A 25,086-nucleotide genomic window follows, 5' to 3' on the forward strand; every position below is an offset into this window, starting at 1 on the left:
ACATTAGACCCAAGTAAATAAATTCTGCCCAATCCATAGTGGCTCCATGCAGGCCAGGTGTGTCTGCTCCGTGCTTCTGGAATTGAGAGCATGGTGCAGAGATTCCCAAGTGGCTGTGGATAGTCAGCTGGCTCCACACAGGCTAATTTTCTTGGTCTGAAAATTGCAACTCTCAGAGCTGGAAGCAGAGAAGGTGGGAGCATGGAGAAGACAGTGTCAGTTCAGGGGAGAAAGCAAGAAGGTAACTGCAGTATTTTTCAGGTAAGGATGCAAGAGAAGCAGGAGAGTTTGGGGGAAGGAAAAACAAGGATTAGGAGCTGGATCAAGTGAGATGCACTGAACTGCCAATTCCCTCAGCGGTGACATAAGTAAAGAAAGGTGAAAGTGCAGTAGCTGGGAGTACATGAAACTTCAACTTTGTGCCATCAGTGGTTCCCTGGTTGCTGGGAAATGCACTCGGGCTCAGTATAAATCCTAGTGACAGCCAGGGCTGAAGCTGGGGCAGAACACATTTTTTACAGTGTGGACCCTTAGTATGGACAAAGAAAATCATTATTAAATCATTACTCATCATTATTAAACCACTTATCTGATAAAGTATTTACACAATCTTCTGCTGAAAGGCTCAATCCTATAGGAATTTTATTTCCAGTAAAAGAATATAAATGATCACACCAGCATACATTTTCATCTTAGTCAAAAATAAACTTACCAGAAAAAGGATTCTTGCCAATTATTAGCACATTTGGCAAAGACATCATGATCAGCTGCTGCAAAGTCTCCTATAAAAGTTAATCAAAACATTATTTACATCATATGTACATCAACACCCACTAAAGAGAAATTAGTATTCATTAAATAGTTTAATATTTTTCAGGACTTCATGCATAGACATTCAATACTTAATTATTTGCATTCCAATTAAAAAAATCAAACTTACAAGTTACTTCTACAAAAGCCTTGTTTTACTGGTTTGCACAATCATCTCACACAGGAAAATCCTCTTGTGGCAATGAGCTGGCTTAGGGATCTTAAGCCAAAGAGATCCCAAGTCTCAGAATGAAGCAAAACCCTTTAAATTTATTATGCTCATGTTTCCCTGACTAATGTATTGATACACATTTGTTTTACTGGCTCTAAGGTGCATTTCTACTGCAAAGGATCCATTTCCTTTATTTCACGCTTTCTTTGGCCTCACCAAAACGTGGATGTGAACATCCCAGGGGTTTTTGCTGCAGTGACACTGGACCAGCTGTGAATATAAAGGTACAAACCCCTGTCTGCACAATCACATGGAATTTCAGCTTGGAAATGCCACACACCAGGCAGCAGCTCTGCCTATCTGTTCCATGGATTCCATCAATGGAGCTCCTGTAATGGCTGTAATCGGGTCAAATCCCCAGTCTAGACAGAGTCTAATTCTCCTGAAGCAGAATAGTCTTTCTCCTGTTCCCAGATGTTTATTCCTATCCTATAGTCAGGCTTTTTGTTTTTCCACAGTGACAGATCCATTACTATATAAAATGTTCCTACTCAAAAAAAACCGTATTCCAGAAGAGTCCAAGGCACACACCAGGTGTCATATTGTAAGCAAAAACCTAACACAAGTCCACTTGCTTTAGGTCTAATTGAAAAAAACCCTGTATTTCTTTAAAAACACCTGTAGAAATTATTAGCCACAACTATACTTGAAAGTTCCCATCAGTTAATACAGGACATTAAAATTATATCTGAATTGATTAATAGTAGACTGCAAAACATACATTCCTTCTGGGCATGCCTAAGACAAATTATAAGGAGGGAGAAAACAGCTTTGACCTCCTCAAATATCATGAATTTCAACCAACCATGACACCTGTACTTCTCAGACTTTGATAAAGACAATTTTCAAATAGAAATAAGACATGAAGAGCACCACAGAATGCTTTAAATCAATACAAAACAGATAAAATATAAGGAATTTACTGAGTTATCGATAGCTACTATGAAAGAAAATCACGTATTTTCAGAGTGGCTTTTTGTTGTTTTTTGGGGGTCTTTTTTGGTAGTACCTCAAATAATTCCATGATGCTATCATAAAGCTGATCATGTAACATAAAGCAGAGTATGAGCAGAAGTAACCAGAATATGTGCCCTGTATGGACATGATCACCTGTTTCCTTACAACACCTCTGCCTTGCTCCAGAGATGTCTGACACCTTTTCTGTCACTCAGTGTTAAACCTCAGCACTGGGTTAGCTTGCACAAACTTTGACAGTTCATTAGCATTTATTGTACTGAAGATTTTCACATCCTCAGTCAAATCTGCTGAGAGTCACGGAAGCTCACTGGATTAAACCTTTCAAGCCCACCAAAAATTTAGAATCACAGTCCTGAATTAACTGCTGAGAACAGTTCCACACCCTTACCCTGCCAACAAATGTACACGCTCAAATTACTGGTTCAGGACCGGAATTGTAATTCCAGAGAACAACAAAGATGACACAGGAACAAAATAAACTTGACTAATCTAACATTACACCTTAATTTTGAATGTTACATTCTACCAGTGCGGGCTTTTTGACAAGTACATCCACAGCACTGATGCAATTATTCCCTAAATTGGGAGGAGGTTTTCCACAGTTGTAAAAACACATGGAACAAACCAGCATGGACAAGCTCACAATGAGAAGTGTTAAGAGTTAGGTTAACACACTGCAAAAATTCCAGATTCCCACATTCATCAGTGTCTGATTCCAACACAATGATATCCTCTCTCAGTACAGTGAGTGCTCTCCTGTTCCCTCCCCTGGGATCCCAGGCATCCCCAGGGAACACTCCCAGGCACTGGTGCCTGTACACTCAGCTTTCAGAAGCACTGGGGTGTGAGGCTCCTGCTTCACCCCAGGCTAAGGGAGGCCTCTCAGATTGATTCCAAGGCATCCATCAAGCCCCAGCTTTCCTGCCTTGGGGAATTTCACAGGTGACAGGAACTCAACTGACCCCTCTGTGAAACAGTCCATCCTTTAACACTTCCACTACCACGAAGCACAAACCTCCCTGCAGGCACGAGGGCAGTGAACATCTACACAGGCAAAAAGCAATTTTGAATTCAAAGGAGCTCTCCAGTTTGGAGAGTAAATGCCTCTACTCCTGCTAGAACACCAGCCCTTCCGTGTTTGCATGGTCCCTCACGTGTGATCAAAACCCTGAAAGACTGGGGAGGGAAAGGGGGGAAAACTGTGTGAAACAGTTGAAAGGGCAGTTTAATATAGCTTGGACCATTGAAGGCATGGTGACTGTTTTTAACATTTCTTACATAAGAATACTTTTTTATTTTAAAAAAGCTCTAATAAACTTATTTCTATCACAAAGGTTTGGAGCAACATCCACAATCCTGAATCATCCAAAGGTACCTAAATGCCAGCAATTCTGCCCGATACTGGAGGACTTGGACTGGCGATACCATGAGGCCAGTGCAGGACAGGGAATGCTTTGTGTTCCAATAAAGATCAATCCTGTCAGTGTTTGTGCCGTCTGTTGCACCAGTTGTGGAACACTAATGCCTGGTGGAAAACGACTTCCATTAGGAAAAGGAAAAGCACATGGGCCTTAGCAGGCAACACATATATCCATGCACAGAGGCTGCCAAGGAAAGAAGGGTGGGAAGTGCTGGGAAGATGTTCCGTGGTTGGTCACGGCAGTGACAGCTGGGAATTCTCACTGCACTCGGAGTTTTGGAAAGCACACGCTATGTGTGTACCCAGGAGGAGAAGCAGACTGCAGCACAGGCTGGCCAGGATGTGTGGGGACAGGCAGAGCAAAGGTTTTCTCCCAGGTCTGGGCTCTCCTGGCAGGAAGGAGCAGGGAAGTGTGGAAGGGCACTAAAAGCCACACTAAAGGGACGCTGGTGACAGCTGCAGTGCCCAGCTGTGGCACGTCCATGTGTACAACATCCTATCCAGCTCAGCACCCAGCAGGCACAGGAGCAGCATAAAAAGGCATAAAACTTCAGTGGCTCTTCCACAGCTCTGACTTAGATCCTCACTGTGTTTACTACAAATTCCCAAATTCATTCTAAGCCCAGTAACTTTCACCACGTTTTTCTTACAAAAATTCCATTTACAAGACTAAATGCACATGTAATAATCTCTCTCACTGGCACAAAACTTACTTCAACTCAGAAGATACCAACCAATAGTACTTAATGTACTACAGGAGTAATTGAACACACAAAGTATCTTATTCTATAAAGAGACCATCATTCATACAAAAGTGTGTTCACACCACCCTTATACCTGTAAATAGTGATAAAAAATTTGACCAGATATATAAACAACCATCCATACAAATATCTCTTGATGACTTTATTCCTGTTACCCTCAAAGCCGTAACTATAGGAAAAAAGTTCAGAAATAATTCCAGGCAAAACATAAGACAACAAACAATTACTGACCTGATAGTAAGTTTTTATTTGCTTCACCAAAATAGACAAATTTTGAATCCTTAATGATGCATCATTGTTTACTTTTTTGTTTATCCTCTGATTAGCAGACTTTGGATTGCTGCAAAAAGAAAAGAAAAAAGAATACATGAAACACACATTACGTTAATCTTTAAAGCTTTCTGTATAAAACGAATGGTATAGTTAATGTGCCAGCACAGCCATTCCTTGTCTTGATTACCATGCCTTGTTCTCCTCTCCACAGATCAATAAGGAGTTGAGGAAGATGGAAATAGCCTGAAATGTGTCTTTGACACAGCCAGCCAGGCCCACACTCTTGTTTGCCATCAATGCAGCCTGAAACTGGGAGCACCCACCACAATTCCCAGGGAATGGGTCTGACAGGGAAGTTTTTGTGGCTACATGATGTTATTTTACTACCACGAGGCACAAGAAACAAAATGTAATTTTTAACTTTTAGAATGATGATGAATATGAAACACATCATGCCAGCACACTCTACACTATTTTAAATATATTTACAGATCGTTGAGATGTGTCAGCAAAGGAGTATTAATTGGAATTTTTGTCATGTAGTATCATATACTACCAGATTTTTCTCCAGTTTGTCTAGGCTTCAAAGAGGAAATCAATCACTTTTTCCTTCACAAAGCAGGGAGGATCTGAGGAAATGCAGGTGAGCCACCCTTCTTCAGTACCTTGTAACACAACGAGCTATTAACACACACAGGACAGCACTACAACCATTCACTGGGATTTCTCATGGAAAACCAGGCAGAATCAAAGCACCCCCCAACAACACTCTCTGAAATGTTTAAAGATTTGGTAAGGGATGGTCAATGTGAAGTTTCTCACTTTTACAAAGATTCTTGATACAGTTGCACAATGTAACTTTTGATATTTAATGGTATAATTGTACTGTTTGATGATATTATTATCAGATAAATGAGAGCTGGCTGGGATGCTGCACTCAAAAACAAACTACCAATGTCTCCCTGTCAAGCCAGGGCTTCCTGCAGGGATGTGTGTCTGCTGGCTCTGGTTTTATTCAACATTGTCATTAATGATTTAGACAATGGAATACAGAATACACTTTCCAGAACAGCCACTGGCAAACTTTGGGAGGAAAAAAAAATAAAAAACAACCTTCAAAAAATACTATGGCAATGGAGAATGATCCTGGGAACGTGCAGAAGTAAGGGAATTCAGTAACTCACACACAGGCGAAGGATTAGAGTCAGAATCAAATGCAGAAAGAGGAGTCATTTGCTATAAGACAAAAATGACCTGAACATTGTGTTATCATGACTTACTCTGATGCAATTTATCACTAATTGGTAATTTCACATACTCTCAGTACAAATTACATATTTTTCACTTACATGTAAGTTCCCTACACAAACTTTATTTGCCTTTTACAGCTTGCTTAACTTTTAGCATATTAAATTATTTTTTAAAGACATATTTATGTCTTTTCTTCAGTTTATTGCTATCAGCATTTCCTGGCTTATAAGCACAACTGGAAATAATAGAAAAAACACTGCTGGGAAAGGAAGTCAGGTCATATAAAAAATGCACCTCCAAAACAGAGACATTTTGAAAAGAAAAGCAGTAGGCACAGTATCTTTTTCTGCAATTATTATTACAAATCTAGGAAAATTAGGACAGGAGTAATTGCCTCATTCCTAAATGCTCATCACCATGGTCCTAAAAATATTATGAACAATTAAAACACATTTTAGAACATATTAGCCAAACCATGTGACTAAGATGTGACCTTGGGTTTATTAGTTCAGCCAACCTGTAGCTGAAAAAGCAACTAAATGGGCTAAAAATAATTATGCTTTGCAGATGTAAGGACTGGACTCCTTTCTATGCTGAATTCATTCAAATTTGTTAAAATCAGAAGAGAAAATCCACAATAAATCCTGCTGACCTACAGAGATCAGCTGAAGTCTCCTATTTCTACATTCATATCTCCAAAAGGCCGATTTGGGCCCTTAATCTTCATCTTTAATCTTAATGACCATGGGATTATCTCTGGGCTTTTTCATCATCTTCAGCAGCATTTCTACAGCCACACATTTCAGATGCCTCTCCCTTTAGAGCACTCAAAACAGAGCACAGGGGTTTCCTGGATTTTGTGACAGCTCTTATTTTAGCATCAACACAAAAATTAGTGTGCAACCACAAGAACCCAAAACACAAATGTCATAAAAGCTCAGGCTTTCCATTTCCTCATTTCAAAAGCTGTACTTGGACACCGAGATTGATCCTGGATGAGCAAAAACTTTAACATTTGCATAGCACTGGATCCTCCTGACACCAGGGGATCAGACCCAGCCACCAGGGAAGGCTTGGGCTGCTTTTAACAACCTCACCTTCCTCTACGACAAGCTGACTTGCTTAGTGCCAAAATGATTCATTCCTGTAGCTTAAAACAGAAAGCTGGGTTTTTTTTGTTTTGGTTTGGCTTTTTGTTGTTGGCTTAAATTGCAGGAAGCAGTTTAGTGAGCTTGTGAATTTTTGCTGGGAAGACTTGGGCCACAGATGTGCTCTGGAACTGTATTTTTACCACTTGAAAAACTCAACTGTCCAGTTATAAGAAGCTCTGCTAGTGCAGATGACCAGCAATTAAAATCAGAACATCAACCCTGGGACAACCTGGCGCACAGAACAAATTTATTTTAGTAATTTTAAACTTTTTCAAAAGATTGTGGTAAAGGGCTCAACAGAAGCCCCAAACTCAAAGTTCCCTTAACATTTTTCAGCAGAACTTTGAAATAGGAAATGGTAACAAGAAATTTAACCCACTGTTTTTGAGGTTCAATAAAAACAAGGTAGTGAGACATCAGTACTAACACTACTAATCTCTGCCAATCATTTTAAATTTAATTAAACATGTACCCTCAATAACTCACTGTTGGTAGTAGATTCCTTTTTTTGGTTTTTTGGTAATGAATGTCCTCTTAGCTCATTATTCTACAACCATGGGAGGTCAGTTGTCTTTGACACTCCCAATTAATAAGTGTTAGCCATGACTAGGATGAGTGACTTGGCAAGAAAATTGTTTCCAATGCTTCCCAGAGTGAAATCCTGCTTCCAGCACCTTCCAGTGCAAACAGGACTCTACCTCTGTGCTACAGTAATTGAGATCTTTCTAACCACATCAGGTCATCAAATGATTATAAACACAGACTATTTACAGGCTGCCTACTAAAATTAACCTCATGCTGAAAAGCAAATGTTTAAAACTGAGGGATTCTTCTACCAAGTGGCCTCTGTGCTGGTACTTAACAGAGCTCCCTAATCTTCAGTCACCGATTTATTTCTACCTTTCAGATTGTGTTAGAACTGTCAGGTTTGTGTATGGAACAGCCAAGCACAGGCCTGACAGATCCCTCCTCACACCACTGTTACTGAAAGGACTGCGATCAGGTCCTTCAATGGGAGATTCCTTATTTAAAAAAAATAACTAAACCCACCTTCACTCCATTACTGATAACCAGGTCTCATTTTCTCCAAGACTCCAACCTGAATGCTCAGCAGTCTCCTTAATCCACTAAACAGCATCTTAAATATTCTTCATCTTAAGTACTGATGTCTTAATGTGTCCCTCTCAAAGAGGAAATAATACAGCAGGATGTCGGCTACACATTTCCACTGTATTTTTGTCGAATTGCATTTTTCAGGCTGGTCCAAGTCAGGGGGTATTCGTTTTTTTACCAAGCACTTGAAATAACTAAAGTAATCTGATGTGCAAATATTTTTCACACAGAAAGATCAAATTCTAAACACGAACTGCCAAAACCTTGTAAGAGCATCTTTAAACTAGTTTACAGTTCTTGAAAACTAATTTATTAAATATTTCAATGAAGTACTTACACCCATATGCTGAACCGTTGAATTGTTATGACCAGTAAAATGTTTATAATGATTATATTTTTATTAATGCAAAGCAATTCTGTTTATTATAACACATTAGGTCCAATGACACCGAAATAAACTGGACACAAATAATTTTGAAGATAACTGGTTCCAAGACAGACCTTTATATCACAAAGCTTTAAAAAGCAGCTTTTTAAAACCGTAAGATTCTGGTGGCTACTATAAACGTTTTTAAGGCCATCCATGCTCTGAACTGCTCCTTTTATGAGGTGGGGATACTGAGCTGCTTCAGTGGCAAACAGCCCGGCAAAATAGGGCAAATCTGTCTAGAAGTCAATAGGAAGCAGAGCAGTAAAAGATACCCTTAAGCAATTTTACATTTAAGAGCAACCTACTTATGACAAGATACATTAATTTCAATAGCAATAAAACCAGACAGGAGCATCTATCCCAATAATGCATTAGTTTAAAACTCCTGATTACAGAGAGAACTTCAGTGATTTTGAAATACTACCAGTATTCAGTCATGAATCACAGATTGGGACTTCATATAATCAGGGATTATGTGTCTTTAATTTTTCATTGACCAAAATCTATCAGAAATGGGAATGTGATAGCTTAATGGCCTCATGCTTAAATCTATGCAGACTGCAAACCAGTTGTGTCCTCCCTTGCCATCTGTTCCTTGATGGTACTTAATGATTAAGTCTGGTATCATAACACACCCTAATTTGAAATATACCATTGTTTGAATGTATTTGGTGAGTTCAGTGAAATGCTACCCTGTGGTTTAGCTTACAGTAGCACAGCATTCACTTGTACAAACAAATGCTGCTTGCCTAATAAAGTTTTATTTTCTGCAAAGTCCTTTTACTGGAATGCTGAGGTTCACTCTGGGTATCTGTCAAATATTTCAATAATTACTGCTAACAAAATTTTGGGATAGATTTCAAGTAATAAAGGGGCATCTTCATTATTTATTACTGGCAAGAAAATAATAAGCATGCTCAAAACATGTTTTACAAAGAGATTTAATACAGCAGCGTCCTTTTACTGACAAAACAATAAAAAAAGTCAAAATAAAATTGGGGCTTTCACTGGAGAATAATTGGTAGATTTGACAATCTACCTTTTAGTTGTACAACACCTGCATTTCTACCCTCAAGACTGTTTGAGCAGCAGCCAATGAACAGCTGAAATGGTCACGTAGTTCTGCAGACATCTGCTCAAACATCTGAAGATGTCCCAAACACTGAGACACCCTTTGCCACAAAATCAGTACCAATACCTCAGTTTAAGGGCACTTTGCTAACTCTGCACTTAGCAAGGATCGACTGTGTGTGCCCAAAGTTCAACAGCTGTATCCAACGTTTTCTGCCTCGTGATCGTGCGAGCTTTAGGAAGCCCACCTAGCATCAAAAGTCTTTTGGCCCTTGTGCAAAACCCCACTTCCTAGGATTATGTCCAACATCATAAACTGTCAGGAGGCTGAAGCCCTATGCCTACTTAAAAATAAAAACCAATCAAACCATGACCGACTGGCCTAACCCAAATGGAGTGGCTGGTGGGATCACAGGGAGCACTGCCAAGAACGTATCCGTGGATACTGAGCATATGCAGACAGCCTCCCTCCTGCCAGCCTCAGCTCAGCCTCTGAGCGGGCTCAACTACCCAGGGCAGCTGCACGGTTCCTCAGCAGCCTGGCTGGCACTCCCAGCACAGGAGCTGCGGGATTCCTCACTGCTGAGGGTGCTAGAAGAGCTGCAGCACAGGTTACTGTGTCCTGCCCAGTAACCCCGCGTCTGCCTGCTCCCAGCAGGGATGGGGACCTGCTGCACATCACAACCTCTGCTTGGTCCCACTGCAGCAGCAGTATCAGCGTGAAGAGACATCCCCTGACATCTCTACACTCCCAGGTTTACATGTGAATGAGCCAACAGCCAGGCAAAATCAAAGTACATTCAACAGGTCTGATGACTGATCTTTAGTTTCTTCCTCCCAGGGTTTAAAAAAAAACCAAACCAAACTGAGTCCAGAACAGCCCAAATTTATTTCTGTTCTCTTTTCCCTAACAGCAATAAAGAAGATGCATGCAGATGAACAAAATGTATGAGAAAACAAGAAAGAAGGTAAAACAGTTCACCTGTCATTGACTAAGCACACACCTGTAGCTGAATCAACATCCCCCTAAAAATCCAAATTTCCAAGTTTACAGAGCAACCACTGTCTTTATCATCAAACAGTATGAAATAACTTTATTACTATTGTTTCACCTTGATCTTGACTATTCTTTTCCTATCACACTAGAAGGTAGCATGTAAAAAAAATAAAGCTTTCAGCCACAAATTGAACCTAGTGAGTCACTGCTGACTGCACCAAGTAACCTGGGTGAGCTCCCCACAACAAATCAATGGAGGTGGAGCAGCCTCTCTGCTCCACAGCTGGCAAAAGGTAATCTGGCTGCCACCAAATTAACAAGTGCCACTCACAGAAAGGAAAATCTATAGGATCTAGCGCAGCACAGAACACTTAACACTGATACACAAAATAAACACATCTAGGCATTAAAAATTTGACAATTCCTACAAGAAACAAAACTTTTTATTCAGGGAACACACGAAAACCAAAAAGTCTGACAAACACACACACTACTCCAACAATCTAAATATCTTTCAAGGGACATCTTGTTGGTTTGGAGGGGTTTTTTAACTACAGACAATTTAGCAGCAAATCTCATTTGCAAAGAGAGAATTAAACTGCTGTACTTGCACCACATCACTTTTCAAACCAAACTAAACCCCAAAGGTGCCCGGGATGCAAGAGGGTACAGGCTAAAGGTCCAAAAAGCAAGGAGATGGACATGCCATAGAAGCAAAATACTAAGGATCATGAAGCCTGAAGTTTTGACTTCTACTTCAAGCACTCTCAGAGCCAACATTTTTTACTTCTGAGATGAGTTCAGATTTTCAAGACCTATTCAGTTCAGTACCAATTAACAAACAGAGTACTTGAGAACTACTCAACTTTGTGATTAACACCTCAAAGCAACTGACCACAGGAACAGCTGCAAACATTGCCACCCCCAGAAATCCTGTCACAACAGTAAGATCGGCTTCACACGTAAGCACACCCAGATCTGCATCACAAGATGCAGCATGACTTGGCACCAAACATCCCAGGGCACTGGAGTGAGGAAGTGTTTTCACAGCGCACCTTGGGAGGATCATTCTGCAAACATGCGGGTATTAGTTTGGAAGAAACATCAGGCACAGTTATAAAAGAAGCAGAACAGGGCCAGCAAGTTGTCATCACGGCCAGGAAACAGCAAGCAGAGAAGACAATAAACACTTACGGCCCTGAGCAAATTACATTTGTGGAGCTAATATGCTTTCTAAGACATTTAAAATATTAATAAAAGGGAAAATTACTATGTAGCATTTAAAAGCAATACATATTTATGCAGCCTTCTTTATTTAAGCTTGAAAAAAACTTTTAAGAGAAGTTTGTAAGTACAGGTTTTTTTCTTCTATCCTAACCACCACAGCAGCATGTACTTTGCTTTATTTGATAATCATATAACTACCAAAAATAATTTCTCCTTTGAAGGACTTGGAAAAATGTTCACTCATTTTACTCTTGACTTTGAACTTTGCTGAAGCTACAAATTCTCAAAAAAAATTAGTTACTACTTTAGACTCACAGTAGTCTGACCACAGGTAGACACCTCAGCACTGAATATTAAGAACTGCAGGAAATACTGATGTGTGATCTGCCAAGTAAGATGGCACCAGAGCTACACATATATTGCAGTTTTAGTGATTAGAAAGCTCTTCAGTTGTAAAAACAGCACCACATAGATTACCACTAAGTACTTCTGGTTAGAGCACCTTGACTTTAGATAATTTCCCTTCCTTAGGAAGGGAAAGAAACCCACTCTAAGTAAATGACTAACAATGAAATACACATTTTCATCTTTCTCCCCACCCAATTTCAGACTAGTGACAATGTAACATTTGCCTACATTCTCTCATACATCTCCTAGTATTTGTATTCTGGTTTTGCCCAGCACACACAATAAATACACAGCAAGTGTATTCCCAAGCTACCAGGAAATTCCACCAGACATTTTTTGCTCAGGGGCTTATTTAAGAAAAACAAAGACACCACACAGAGAAAAACTGGAACAAATATTTCCCTGCAGCTTAAACCAAGATAAAATTCTGTAATAAACCTAAGTGGACTGTCTTCCATCACTACAGGAAAGGAAGCAGGCATTGGAGTGTCTCTAAATGTGCAACACAAAGATTCACTGCATGGCCAGGAATGTGACAGACACCATTTATGAGTTCATCCCATACAATCTCCCAGCCCAAAAATACAACATCAGATAATTTTTGCTTGGGTCGAGCAGTAGCCTTGTTTCAATTCAAAGCCTTGGCATCAATTAATCCCATGAAATGAAGGGGAGGCATTTTGCAAATAGTGCTCAACAACAACTGCCTCTGGAGCATCTTCAGGATAAAGACTGGACTCTAAAACAAAGCAAACAAACACAGAGACTCTCACACAGTCCCAAATAATCTTTGGCCACTGAGGTCATGTGTGCTAACAAAGCAGCATCTTGGAAAAATGTCTTGATCCCTAAATAATTACTACCTAGGGAAAAGTGGTGCATTATGAAAGACAAGGAAGGCAAGAAATTGCTATTTAGCTAAGAGAAAAAAGAGGAGGGATCAAAAATAAGAGGAACATATGAACAAACACAAAACTTAAAAGTCCCTTCTTAACAGAAGAAACAAGTGAGGAAAACCCAGAAGTAAATCTCAAATTTGGTGTAGGATAAGATGAGCTTGATTTAGCACCCAAATTCAGTTAACCAGGTTAGTTTTTAAAAGAAAGAGCAGAGCAGAGCAATACTTTGCAAAGGTTTGTCGTGGAGAGATCCCCCGACCAGCCACGAAATCTGAAGCAGGACAGCCTTGCCACTGAAGGGTACAAGCTGATCAGCCAGGGGTCTATAACTAACTCAAAACTCTGGATTTTACTGCTGCTGTTATTCTCATGGAGTGCTTTGAAACAGCATGAAGAATGTGAAATGCAAACTTCTCTGAAAAAGAAACTGTAAAGCCATAGTGAATGCAGGTTCTTTCCTTGACAGAATGCTTTCAATGCTGAGACAAGTTATTTTGGTATTAGATCTAAGATGGCTATTTATGGAACAGGTTGACAGACTTAATAGAAACCTCTGTATGTATTAAAAAATAGTTTTAAATTCAGTTTTTATTCCCTGGCCCAAGGTAGTAGTCTAGAGTAAGGATGGGGTAAGTAGCAGGCTATCAAAAGAAATAAGGAGACACAGTCAAAGAAAGATAATCAAGACGGCACATGAAGGAGAGGAAAGAAGTGGATGTGGATGTGTAAAGGAAGATTAGATTATTTAATTCCTAATCTTCAAATTTTGCAAGGAACAAGAGTGAACAACAGAGTAGTTTCCTGATCAGAAATAAATCAGGGTAGCCAGGATGAAGGAAAGCAGACATCAGCTGTGGAAAAGAGCACAAAAGCTAACAAAAACTAGTAAAACAGAGACAAGTGAAGAACAAAAACTTCAAGCATTCCATGTTCAACCTATGCATTTTTCCCCTTTATCTATCAAAAACCCAATCAGCTCACAAGCGCAGGTATCAGTCTGTGTCCACCTCACCTGCCCAATTCAGAGCTCACTGCAGGCTGATGGTCCAGTCTGAAATTACTCATCTTTACACTAAGAACTAAGTTTTCCTTTTCTCTAATCAAAAGGGTTTAATTCCAACAGTCCTGGTGTGCATTGTGCTGGACCACTTCTTAAAGAATTTGCTTCTTTACAAAAAAAGTGACTGTTACAAATTCAGCTTTTGTGAAGAAAAATCCCAGCCCTGCTGCTGCACAACCATTCTTGGAAGCAACAACTCTCGCAAATTCCAAGTGACACCCTGCACCTGTGGAAACCTGACAGAGCACATCTGGAAGTGCAAATCTAATCCATGAAGTGATAAAGGTGTAGACTTAAAAATATCTGACCTTTTTCTAAAAGACATGTTCCTACTTCTGCTGCCAAAGCCACCCATTTCCTTTTCCTCAAAACTCTTTTCCATTTCCCCACCCAGCCAGAGCCTGGCTGAAGCTGCCTCTCCCCCTTGGTCTCCCCAAGAAGGAGTTAATTGGATTGAGTAGCTGTTCCTGCACTCTTTCACAGAGCCAGCAGCTGGCTCCAGCACTGGAGACAGAGTCCAGTTTTCAGGGGAAGATATAGGCAAGCCAGAAGTATGGGCTGGCAAGCTCAACGGCTCGGAAAAAAGCAAACAACTGAAGGCTGAGAGCTCAGAACAGCAGCCAAGGAAGCTGTCCACATTCTAGGCACACACCACCAGGGTGGTGGGAGGAAGCAGGCAGCCAGTCCACCTGGAAAATTTGATGGTGTGAAAGGCCTGCTAGTGGATCCAGTCAGCAAAAAACAGTGGGAGAATGGTAAAAGGGGAAAAACCCAGGAGAGTAATAAAAGACTTCATCTTTGAAGCAGTTTTCAGCATGTCTGGATGCAAAGACTGATATGGAAAGTATCACTTAATATATGTAATTAAGACCAAAGTTATAAACGGCACACTGGGATGAAAACAACCAGGTTTTCCAGACAGTGGATTAAATTAACTCAGTTCCAGAGTTTGGTTCTGTACATTACCAACTCTGCATACAGTCTGGGTCCAATAGTTCCTTTAAACCAGATTTACTTCCACAAAGCATAGTAAATAGAACAATTAAAGCTAAAATACTGTTTCAAGTCTTTGTTGCTTGACCAAATATTAATGGTGGTGGTAAATGTAATGAAAGCCCCAATCTTGTAACTACTTGCAGCTGTCTCTTTTTATTCAAAGGAACCAGCAAGACTCTTGTCAGTTTGGGAACCACAGCTCATACTAAAAGACTTTCAGCATTTCTTACACAATCCTATTGGAATTCAGTTAACAAATATCAGAGAACAAGACCTATCAAAAATGGAAATAAACTCCACTCAGAAAATGAGTGTTTCTGTAAAAATACTGTGATTTTTTTGGATCAGAGGCGTTTATAAACAGTACAACACTAAGACTATTGAAAAAACCTAAGGTGGTGTTAATCAGGGTCTGGAAAAATATCTCCAGGACAACTGAGTATTATTTTACTGCAATTGTACTTGGGTGTGCAACAGGTGACTAATCCATTGAATCACACTGGTTCACTGATTTCAGTACCATACACAACAGATTTTATTCAAGCCTATGAGCACTTTATAATGTTAGAAGCACTATGATGCAGAGGTCCAGTGAAGGTATGAAGTATTCCTGGTATGTTTCTCCACCTCCCTACCATGGCAGAACACCACTGCAGTGATCTCTCGTGCTCTGATTTATTTCCAAGAAGCATGACCCCTTTTTTGTATCAAAGAGCACAAAGATAAAGGCTCAGATTTAGAAAGACAGATGGGTTTCTATCCACAAGTATCAGATGCTGACTGATCCCAGCAGAAGGTAAGTAACTGGATACTTTTGAAGAATGGGACCTAAATTTAAACAGGAAATTAGAGACATTCTCTCAAGTTGGGAGCTAATATTATAAGCACTGGAATTCTCCTTAATTAAAAATAAAGTTTTAAAAATAATAATTAAATTGGCCTGCAGCATCTCCAGCAAGGAAGAGCCCTTCAGATGTAACTGGACACTGAACAGAATCTGTGCATTTTCACATGTCCCGAAACATCCAAAAAGTCAAAGGTAAAAAACGTACAAGGAATGTGATGAATTCTCTCATGGATGAGGTACTAATAAACTCAGTGCTGATGCACCCCACAATCTCAGCACCACCAGCATCCTGCAACTATTCCAGTGCTGACTCCTCTCTTCCCTGTCTGAATCATTACAATTGTTGAAAATAAAGTCGATCCAGACAAGCACAAGGAGAAACAAATGCTGGACTGACAAACTCTCACTTGCAGATGATGGAGGGCAGGATTAACTCTTTTTTAACTGAACAAAAAACCTTCTCTAACTAACAAAGCCACTTTTTTTTTGACTGTGTAACTGTTTACAAACCATGCCTAATCCAATATTAACACTCACTTTTATGGTCACAGAATGTTTTTTTTCAACATTTGGCAAGAATAAAGTAAGTATTAAAATATATATGCAGCAGGACCACAGCACCTCTAACAGCCTCCACTGCCACAGCTCCTAACCACAGAGCTCTAGTTCTCATGTGAAGTCACTGAGCTTTAAAAAAAACCCAAAACAAACAACCAAAAAAATTCCCCAACCCCAACATTCTGAAGAAAAACACTTTTCTTTTGAAGTCACATGACAAGTATTTTTCTGCCATATTTCCTCAATATAGAGTAAAAACGAATGAAAGGAAAATAAAAGAGAAATAAAAATGGAAAACACTGGAAATAATCTATATTGGTGATTAGTTAGAGCTGCATCTTTGCAGTGTTTTTGCAAATGAAGGTGCTTAATAGGTGGATATTCAAACTGAACAGGACCAGAAGTTAACACAGGTTTCCACAGTGACTTCACCGCAGACAGGATCACACTGCAAAACATGAAACAATTTTTCCCCTATTTCAATCCTGGCACAAAACCCAAAACAAACTGAACCTTCCCAAAACATGAACAGAGATCTAAAAGGCAATTCTAAGCAGTAACCAGCCATAATACATCTCAGTTCCCGAAAGACCTTCCAGTGTAGGGATGTATTTCTAAAATTAATTTTATTTGTATACCAATGCTTTTACACACACCTCCAGTCTGAGGTAGGTTTCACTGTTCTGACTACCAAACTAGTTTTTTTTTAAATTTACATCTCCAATGTGCATTTTGCACACATATACACCCAGTGCTTCCTAAGTACAGCAATCATGGCATGGGGTCAAGGATGCACAAAGTCACAGCCAAATTCAACACACAGCACCTTAGGCATGGGAATGTTCCTTCTCCACAATTCTCCATTCTACACACATGCATCCGGTATCAATTTATACTCAGTATTAAAAAACTGACTGATAAAAGCTTAACTTGAAGACTATATTCTTCAAAATCACCTTGTTCCAGTGCCAAATTTGCCTTCCAGCTGTTGAACTATTTTATCCCATAGAAGTTCTACATATTAAATGCATGGCCACAGCTGACAATCTACTTACTTTACATAGTCCAAGAAAAAACAAGAAGGAAGTTGTAAAATAAAAATAGTATTCTTCAGTGAAATGCATCACTTAAAATTCTTATTAAAGTGTGCCAGAACCCACTTAGGATTTTTTTTTCAAAAAGTTCCATTCCATCAAGTTTTCCAGTTTTTCAACAACAGAGTGAATATTAGAAGTGAATACTTGGGAGTTTTAGTTATACAGAAGTAGGTGACAAGGAAAATATTGGTTTCAAAAGGCTGTGAATTCACACTTAAACGTGGTAAAGTGTTGCTCTTTTGACACAGATTAGTTACACAAGCTGAACACCAAGAGCAAAAAGTTTTAAATCATTAAATATGAGTAAAAGCTATAAACGGAGCAAGAGGATGCCCATCCCTGAGCAGTGTTATTGAGGAACAGCTGCCAATACAAGCTGCTCATGCACTGATGGATGTACCCAGCCAGCAATAAGCCCATAGCTTTTCATACCTACACAGAAAATAAGATGTATTTCTCTGCAGAGACTTAAAATACATTTTAAAAAAAAGGTATGTAGAAATCTTTGCACTAGTAACACTTTTATGGTTATATCACTAGACACCTGACAAGTGTTACTCTCCAGCATGACAGTAGTGGGCAACATTCCAGTCAAAATTATGATTAACAGAGAGCCACTGTCAAGGATTTTTTCTAACAACCGGAGTTTTCAATAAACAGTTTATAAACGCATGTAAGAATGTTTCTTCTGTGGGCTGTAGCTAAAAAACACTCTACACTCACAATTAAAGCATCAGCTTTACTGCTTAACTGCTATCTACTCTAATTTGGAAGCGTGGAAAATGAGAAGGAAGGAGTTTAAGGACAGCCCTTTCACTCAGTGAACAACCCTGTTTGAGTTGCATGCCATCCTTAAGTTGCATGTCACGTGCACCAAGATATGGATTAGAATCTTATAAGCCAAGCAAATTTATTCAAAATTTTCTTTATAAGCATGACTTACAACGGGATGAACCTTTTTTATGCCTCTCAGTGGAAATCTGGGAAACTGTTTACAGTCATCCCATTTTCCAGTAACTTCTACAATGATGATTCAGCCTGTATCACACTATACATCCTGCAAATACATTGCTGGGACATTCAGCTGTGCGAGTCAGGATCTGCCACGATCCCAAGTCTCCTCTTAACTCATCAGATGACCGTGTCAAGCACAAACGAAAGTAATTTACCAAGGTCAATATGCGGAGAGGGGGAAAAGGATTTTTCACAAGGCAGCAAAAAAAATACAAGAGAAACAAACCAGCAAAAAAAGATAACCCCAAAGCAGCGCTTGCCCACACTCACATTTGCAGCATGACTTCGTTCAGATGCACTCCATCCACCAGTGCCACATATTCCTCCAGGTTGGTCCCATTTCCTCCAGCTAGCGGTCCGAATGTCTTCACCTGGAACAGAATCAGCAGCAGCACCGTGACACCAACGCCACCTCGCTCCCTGCCGCAAGGCTCTTCTCCTCAAACAATGAGCAAAAAAACCCAGGAACGAGCGAGGGGAAAACGAACGCTTACCCAGGTGACAAGAGGGCTCGACATGAACTGCTCCAGAAGGGGTGTGAAGATCTCGTTCTCCATTTTACAAAAAAATGGTTAACATCAATGCAGCTCCTCAGACGCAAAAAATAAAGGTAAGTCCTTCACTGCAGCAACTCTCTGGAATGCTCCAAGGATTCAGCTGGAGTGAGTGAACCCCATTTTTACCGAGCGATGCAATAGCAACAAAAGTCAGTGCGCTGGCAAGCGGGATTTATCTTCCTCTTTCAAGAAAAAATGCATCTGAAAGTCCATCTACGCGATTTTCAGCCTTTCCATTGATGCCTCTCCCTTCCTACATAGCGAAGGGGTGGAAGGAAGGAAGGAAAGAAAAGAGGGAGGCTGCCTAGCTACTGGGATTCTGCATCAGACAAAAAAAAAAAAGAGAGGAAGGAAAGATCTGCTTCAGCAGCGGCAGCGCCGCAGAAAGGAAGGATTCCAGCGAAACTCCGCAAGCTCATCCTGCCCCTTCCCCACACAAAAAGCCCCAACCCCGGGCGAGGGGAGCAGCGAGGGCAGCGACGCCCGCCCCGCTCGCAGCCAAGCCCCCCGGGCTGCGGCTGCACCAGAGCCCCGCTGCCCCCCGGTGCAATGGCACCGACAGGGAACCGGCCCCCGGAGGGATCGGGGGCTATTTTAAATCAGTTCCCCTTTCTATCCCTTCCCTTTTCCACTAAACTACGACGCCAGAGAGCGGCAGGACCAGCACACGCCGCCCGGCCCTGCAGCCTCGCCCTTCCCCCGCGCTGGCCGCTCCCCTCAGGCTCCGCTCTCCGCTCTCCCCTCGCCGTTCCCGGAGCGCCTCCCGACCCCTCCCCAGCTGTTCTCCTGCCGCTCCGCCACCGCTCCCGCGGCACCAGCTCCGCTCCCCACCCCCCTCCTCCCGATCTGCAGGGCCACCTCGCCTCAGCCAGCGCGGCCGCGCCGCATCGCTCGCCTCGTCCTCTTTCCCTCCCTGCCTCCCTCCCGCTCTCCCTTCCCCACGGGCGGCTCCAGCGCGCGGATCCCTCCGCGCGGAGCCGGGTATCCCTCCGCCGCCGCTCGGGGATGGCGGCGCGATTAGAAAGGGGCGGGGCCGCAGCGAAACCGCTGCAGGACTCGCGCCTGGCGCGCGCGCGCGCGCGAGATGCGGCTGCGGTCGCCGCTCCGCTTTACGCGTGAGGGGTGGAGATCGTCGTCCCTTCCCCGCTCCGGGAATAAAGGTGCTCCTGAGGGAGGAAAATGCTCTTCCAATGCCCCTTGTGGGGGAATAAAGGTGCCCGTGAGGGAGATGCTCTTCCATTCCCCTCTTGGGGAATAAAGGTGCCTGTGAGGGGAAAACTCGGCGCCGGAGGGATATTCTCCATTTCCCTTAGGAGAATAAAGGTGCCCGCGAGGAAAAAAGTGTGGGCGGGAGGGAAATGCTCTTCCATTCCCCTCTTGGGGAATAAGGGTGCCCCTGAGGGGAAAACTCAGCCCAGGGGCGATATTCTCCATTTCCCTTAGAAGAATAAATGTGCCCGTAAGGGGAAAAAAGCTCGTGAGGGAGGAAGAGAGGGAGACGCTCTCCGCTTCTCCTTTGGCGGAGTAAAGGTGCCCGTGAGGGAAGGAAAAAGCGCGGGAGGGAGAGGCTCTTCCAATCACCTCTTGTGGAATGAAGGGGGCCGTGAGGGGGAAAGGGCGGGAAGGAGATGCTCTTCCTTTCCCCTTTGGGGAATAAAGGTACGCATGAGGGAAAAAGCATGTGAGGGAGGGAGATGGTCTTCCATTCCCCCCTTAGGGAATAAAGGTGCCTGTGAGGGAAAAACTCGGTGTGGGACACAAATGACCTTCCGTTTCCCTCTTAGGGAATAAAGGTGTCCATGAGGGGGAAAGTGTGGGAGGAAAAGATGCTCTTTCATTCTCCTTGGGCAATAAAGTTGCCCGTGAGGGAGAAAGTCGGTGCAGGAGCGAGATGTTCTTCCATCTCCCTTTTTGGGAATAAAGGTGCCCGTGAGGGGAAAAACTCTCACCCTCAGGAGGTGGAATCCAGAAGCACGGCAAGTTCCCCCCTCAGGAAGTGGAATGCAGTAGCAGCACAGGTTTTCTCCTCAGGAGGTGGAATTCAGACGCACACACGTTAAGGCAAACCCCAACTTTCTGGAAAGGTTTTGTGGGGAATCAGAGGATGACAAGCAGTGTGCTGGCCTGATCCATTGTCCCTTCCCTGAGCCTTCTCCTGCTACTTGTGCTTCCAGTATTCAATCCTGCATTAATATGCATGGCTATATCTGCTTAATACATTATGTGGTTCATTGACAAAGCATTTCACAAAATCTCAAACTAAATCCAGCTTCTCTTCCGTGTGGTATAAATTAAAAGTGCAGCAGTATTCTTTCAAATACCTTTAGTTTTGCACATCCAATTAAAAAAAGAAAAAAAAAACAAAAAACCCCACAAAACGTTGCAATAGAAGTGACTGAAATTAAGTGGTTTGGAAAAAAAAAATCAAGTAACAACTAAACAGGTTAGGCTTTTCTTAACCCAAATACTGGATATAAATTTTTCCTAATGTCCAAGATTGGGAAAAAAACTAATTCCAATTGTGACCTGTTTTCCATGAAGAATGCCTACGTAACAGATTAGAAAAATAAATTATGGGCCTTGCAATATTAGTCTGTCTTTTGCATTCTAACGTTTTTTTAAAATTTAAACAATGTTGCATAGTTAAATGACTTTGATTCTCACAATTGTATTTTTTCAGCAAAAATCAGGTCTTTCCCTTCCAAACCAGATCTCTAGAGTGAACTCAGCCCTCCTGTGAAACAAAAGAAATAAGGAAGGGCAAAGGAAAACCCTGCAGTCTTGGTTCTGAGTAAGAACCTGGTGATCCATGGGTGAAATAACTGCCAATAAATTCCCAGCCCTTAAAGGCAGCCACAAAAGCATTTTTGTACAAGCCTGACCAACCAACCGCTCCGCTCCCTGTGTCTGGCAGCAGTCTGTAAACATGCGATTGTGCCCTCAGTGCCATGGAACTTCCCTGGCTCATCCCCTTGTTTCTTGCGGGCTCTAATTAGGCAGTAATGACTTTGGCATAAAGCAATTTCTAGGAATTAGAGACTGGCCAGTAGAAGCTGATAGCCCATGTAGTAGTAACAGCAGCTGGCTCACAGAAACCATTTTACACTGAGATTCCCTAGCATTAAAAATTCAATTAAATGGTTTTAAGTATTTTTGCTTCCATCCACATCATGCAGTTGGCCTGTGTGCTCAGCATGGCTGTTGCTCACTCTTCCTGCAGAAAGACTGCTACATTTTAGATACAAAATGCATTTTCAGCTGTTTTATCTTGGATGATTTACAGTTCCCTGTTTGAACTGGAGATTAGTACAAGATAAAATCTCGGTAAAGTTATCCAGACACAGTCAGAGGAGTTTTGTTTTCGGTTTTGGTTTGGGTTGGGTTTTACTTTTTTTTTTCCCCAAGACTAAGAGCCCTGAAAAGCTGTAAAGAAGCTCTAAAGTTTCTTCTAAGTAGCTTCCACTTTGTCCCAGCAAGTGTGAGAATATTACCTCATTTTCAGGTACACACAGACACCAAGCAGAATGAACCGCTGCCAGGGCAGATGTTTGCAGTGGAGTCAGAGCCAGAAGAACCTGGATTGCAGCCACCTCAGCGAGGTGAGACAACTTGCCCCAGGACAGGAAGCTGTCAGCCTTTGATTGCTGAGCCCTTGTTTGACAGACAACCCTTAAAATGAATTAAAATGTTTGTCTTTTGAGTTGTTTCTCTGATCCTGAACTGAATACGGAAGGCTTTCATTTTTAGCGTGGCTGTTGGGAGTCCCAGGAGGATTGTTCTAGGAAATACTTAGAAGTCACAGCTCTACAGGGCTACATTACTGTAACCTGTAGCTTGTGATAGACTTGGCTGCATTGTTTTAGCACTTTTTACCTGGGAAGGCTCCTAAAAGAAAGTTTCATGACTGCACTTAAGAGTGGTAAATCCCAGAACTGTTACTAGAATCTGGTACCAGCTGAGGAAGTTGACAGCTGAAGTTAGCTGACCCAGAAACAGAGAAAAAACATTATTATAAAACTGAAGTTTTAATAGTTTTAACTGTTCTAAGAATGTACGTTCAGGAATATTTTGGAACTAAAAAAAATATCCTTTTTATAATTTGAAAAAATGCGTAGAGAACATCTCCTTTTCTGGAACAGCACCATCAGTATTTAATACAGAGTGTGGCCTACTGCTTCTGAAAAAAACAGATTTAGAGATTTAACCTTGTTTGAAGAGCAGTGTTTGTTCTTGCACAGCTAAAGCATCCCCATCTCTTTTCTTTTGCATCTCCTATGTACCACAAAGACTCTACACAAAAGACATCGAAATTATAAAATTATCTGTGCCTGGATCCCAGATCTGCAAATTACAGTTACTTCATCTTCTCAGTGACCTTTTTTTGCTGTAGCATCATTTCCTGTGCCTGCTATTGCAAAATAAAACTTGAAAGAGAATGACTAGAACACAACCTGATGCCTTAAATCTGCAGAAAGCAAGAAAGTGTAACCATGTACAGCCCCTCTTACCTTGTCACGGTTTGTCAGAACACTTTGGGTCAGCCCTGCCCGCAGTGAGGCAAGGGAGGGGACAGTTTGGGGAGTAGATTACAACCAACCTGCCCTTTTTAGCTGATGCAAGACGCAGTGGTTTTCTCTTCCTCTTGTGCACGAGCAAAGGAAAGAGGTGACGCTGCTCTCGTTGCTGGCTCTGCCTCCCAGTCAGCACTGCTGGGTTGACGGCCTTTGCCTGATGGGACTTCAGAAAACAGGAAAAACAGGGACCAAGTGTGGATGTTTGGGATCCTCACCAGGATTATGAAACCACAGCAAAAACTGGAATGTTCTGAATATGGGCTGACTTCATAGGACAGTGCCTAGTGAAAACTGCAAGCCAGTAACAAGGACAGCCACCTTCCTTGTCCTGTGTTTCTCCCAGAGAATCCCATTTCCCTATCAAACCAAGACTATAGGAATAGATGGGGCAATAAAGAGAAGAGTAAGGGCACTGAGGGGTTGAACCTTTTTAAGTATGGCTAGGAACTCCTACAGGTCCCACAAATACAGTAGACTACAAGTTACTTTTTGTTCCACAGGAGTGGAAAGCAGGGGAAATCCCTCTGTAACATGAATAAAGAACTGAAAATTCCACAGCAATTCTTGAAGATGTCTTCTCTGCTACAGCATCTGCTCTGATGTGACCAAAATTCCCCATCAACTTTAAGGGAACTTCCTGAGAAAATTGTAAGTAACCTCAAAATGAGGGTATTCTGAGTGAAAAATTAAGAAGAAAACCACAGGGGCTTAGGAAAGTCGGTGTTGACCATTTAAGATTTTGTACAGATCCCAAACATTTTACAGTTTGTGTCCAATTGTAGCAAGTAGCAAGAAATTAGTACAGAGACAGCAGACAAAGAATACCCTGTAGTGGGTACCAGTGTCAAATGCATCAGAATTTCCTGTCAGGCACAGCGTTCATTGCAAGAACAGCTATTGACCATTTCTAGCCATGCCTACCTAACACACCCACACTTTCCTTCCAGGACTACATGGACAGTACTTAAAAGATGAAACATTTAGTAAAAGTGTCATATTTAATACTGGCATTCCTCTGAGGAGGGAGGAGCCTACAGCTTTTTGTTTCTCCTCAATCAGTTGAACAGGCAGGAAGAATGTTACTGTGGCAGGCCAGCTGATGCGATCAGAAACAAACCAAGTATTTATCTTGATTTTTAAACTTAACAGCCATTCCTAAGTATTTCCACAGGTTTAAACTCTTAAAAGGGTGTCAGAGAAAAACTCCTTTTCAAAGAAAATTCATTTGAACTCAGTATTACAATTCAGCTCTTTTTCCTGTTTAGCCAATAAAACATTTATCTGTTTCTGACTGTCATCTGTGAACTACAACACTGCCTAATAATGCTGTTCATGAATTTCCCTTTGTTATTTGCTGCA

The 25,086-nt window shown here is 41.5% G+C and overlaps 1 protein-coding gene across 1 annotated transcript in view; it reads right to left on the reverse strand.

Annotated features, from left to right (window-relative positions):
- The window catches only part of CCDC88A (coiled-coil domain containing 88A), a gene marked incomplete at its 5' end in the record, with an annotated part of 61,921 nt that extends 42,768 nt beyond the window's left edge, over positions 1-19,153 (reverse strand). Inside the window, 4 exons of the mRNA XM_082277208.1 lie at positions 713-782; positions 4,436-4,544; positions 18,867-18,967; positions 19,091-19,153. Of these exons, the coding sequence (XP_082133334.1) occupies positions 713-782; positions 4,436-4,544; positions 18,867-18,967; positions 19,091-19,153 (343 nt within the window). The remainder of the gene's footprint in view (positions 1-712; positions 783-4,435; positions 4,545-18,866; positions 18,968-19,090) is intronic.
- Positions 19,154-25,086: the final 5,933 nt, after the last annotated feature.

This window comes from Coloeus monedula (assembly GCF_965178545.1).
Source record: "Coloeus monedula genome assembly, chromosome: 2".
Taxonomy (NCBI): domain Eukaryota; kingdom Metazoa; phylum Chordata; class Aves; order Passeriformes; family Corvidae; genus Coloeus; species Coloeus monedula.